At 39.8% G+C, this 1250-nt stretch overlaps 1 protein-coding gene across 1 annotated transcript in view; it reads right to left on the minus strand.

The window, feature by feature from the left end:
- Positions 1–954, minus strand: part of CSUI_003004 (zinc finger (ccch type) motif-containing protein) — a 4741-nt gene extending 3787 nt beyond the window's left edge. Inside the window, exon 1 of the mRNA XM_068063202.1 lies at positions 674–954. Within this exon, the coding sequence (XP_067924822.1) occupies positions 674–886 (213 nt within the window). The 5' untranslated portion in view covers positions 887–954. The remainder of the gene's footprint in view (positions 1–673) is intronic.
- Positions 955–1250: the final 296 nt, after the last annotated feature.

Genomic DNA, 1250 nt, shown 5'->3' on the forward strand with positions numbered 1-1250 from the left:
ATTAAAGATAGATAGATAGAGAATAAAGATAGATGAATGAAAGAGATATGCACTGAAGATAGATAGACTGAAGACACATGATGGAAATAGGTACATGAAAGAAAGATAGACTGAAGATAGGTAGATAGATACACTTGCTTATGGAGGCAAGAGCTTTGCGGAGTTTAGTATCGATGCAAAGTCTACGACAACAGCAACCACCAAAAAAGAAGAAAGAGAAAGAAAGAAAGAGTGAAGAGAAAGAGTGAGAAAGAAAGTCTTTCCTACCCTACAGACATACACACATGTTCCTTGAGCCTTGGATAAAGAATCCGTGATAGAGGTGAAGGCATGGACGGGAGGTGTATGCATCTTTTCCTATAGACATCTGCCGATCTATGGCTATACATGTCTACAGAACTCCACGCACCTCTATGTATATCATACGTTCTCTAATACACGCATATATCTATATCTATATATATCTATATATATATCTATATACAGTGCTTACAAGTGCGTCTATAAAACATACCCTCATCTACCCCTCTCTATGTGGATGAATTTCTTTAGTCACAAACCTCTTGCCATACCTACATACATATCTAGCTATCTTTAATCTATCTCTCTATTGATCTATGTATCTGTAGGAAGCCGAAGGAGATGTGGAGTAAGCGAGAAGTGAGAGAGTTACTTTAAGTTCTTTGATCTCTCCGTTAGTCATGAAGGCTTTGATCAGACCCAATTGCAATCCGACGAAAAGAACTCCTTCCACGCATGTCATCGTTCGTGGCTCGCTCTCCAGTGCTAGGGTGTCTAGACACCTCAACTCAAAGAACTCGGAAGGGGATGCAGAAGAAAAAGAACTTTCTTCGCCTGGCGTTTTCATCATGGCTTGTTTAGCCATTCTCCCATCTTCGCCAACTTCTTCCTGAGCTCTCGCTTCTTCCTCTGTGTAAGGGACCACAATCCATCTCTAGAAAAGAAAGAAAGAAAAGGAAAGATAGAAAGAGAAGATAGATACACACACAAAGAAAGCAAACACCCCTATCAATCTTCTCATGGACATACACCTCAATTGTCGTGTGTAGCCGAGCTATCTTCATATCCTCGCCGGTATAAGAACCCTCTACCTACCTATCTGCATATGTATACATACACAGACGTCTCTACATCTAGATATATATATATATATACATGGACACCTCGATAGCTCTCTCTCTCTGTCTGTCTATAAACATATGTATATGTAGATTCTCTCGCTTAAGCAT

The sequence above is a fragment of the Cystoisospora suis genome (genome assembly GCF_002600585.1).
Source record: "Cystoisospora suis strain Wien I chromosome Unknown contig_1270, whole genome shotgun sequence".
Lineage (NCBI taxonomy): Eukaryota > Apicomplexa > Conoidasida > Eucoccidiorida > Sarcocystidae > Cystoisospora > Cystoisospora suis.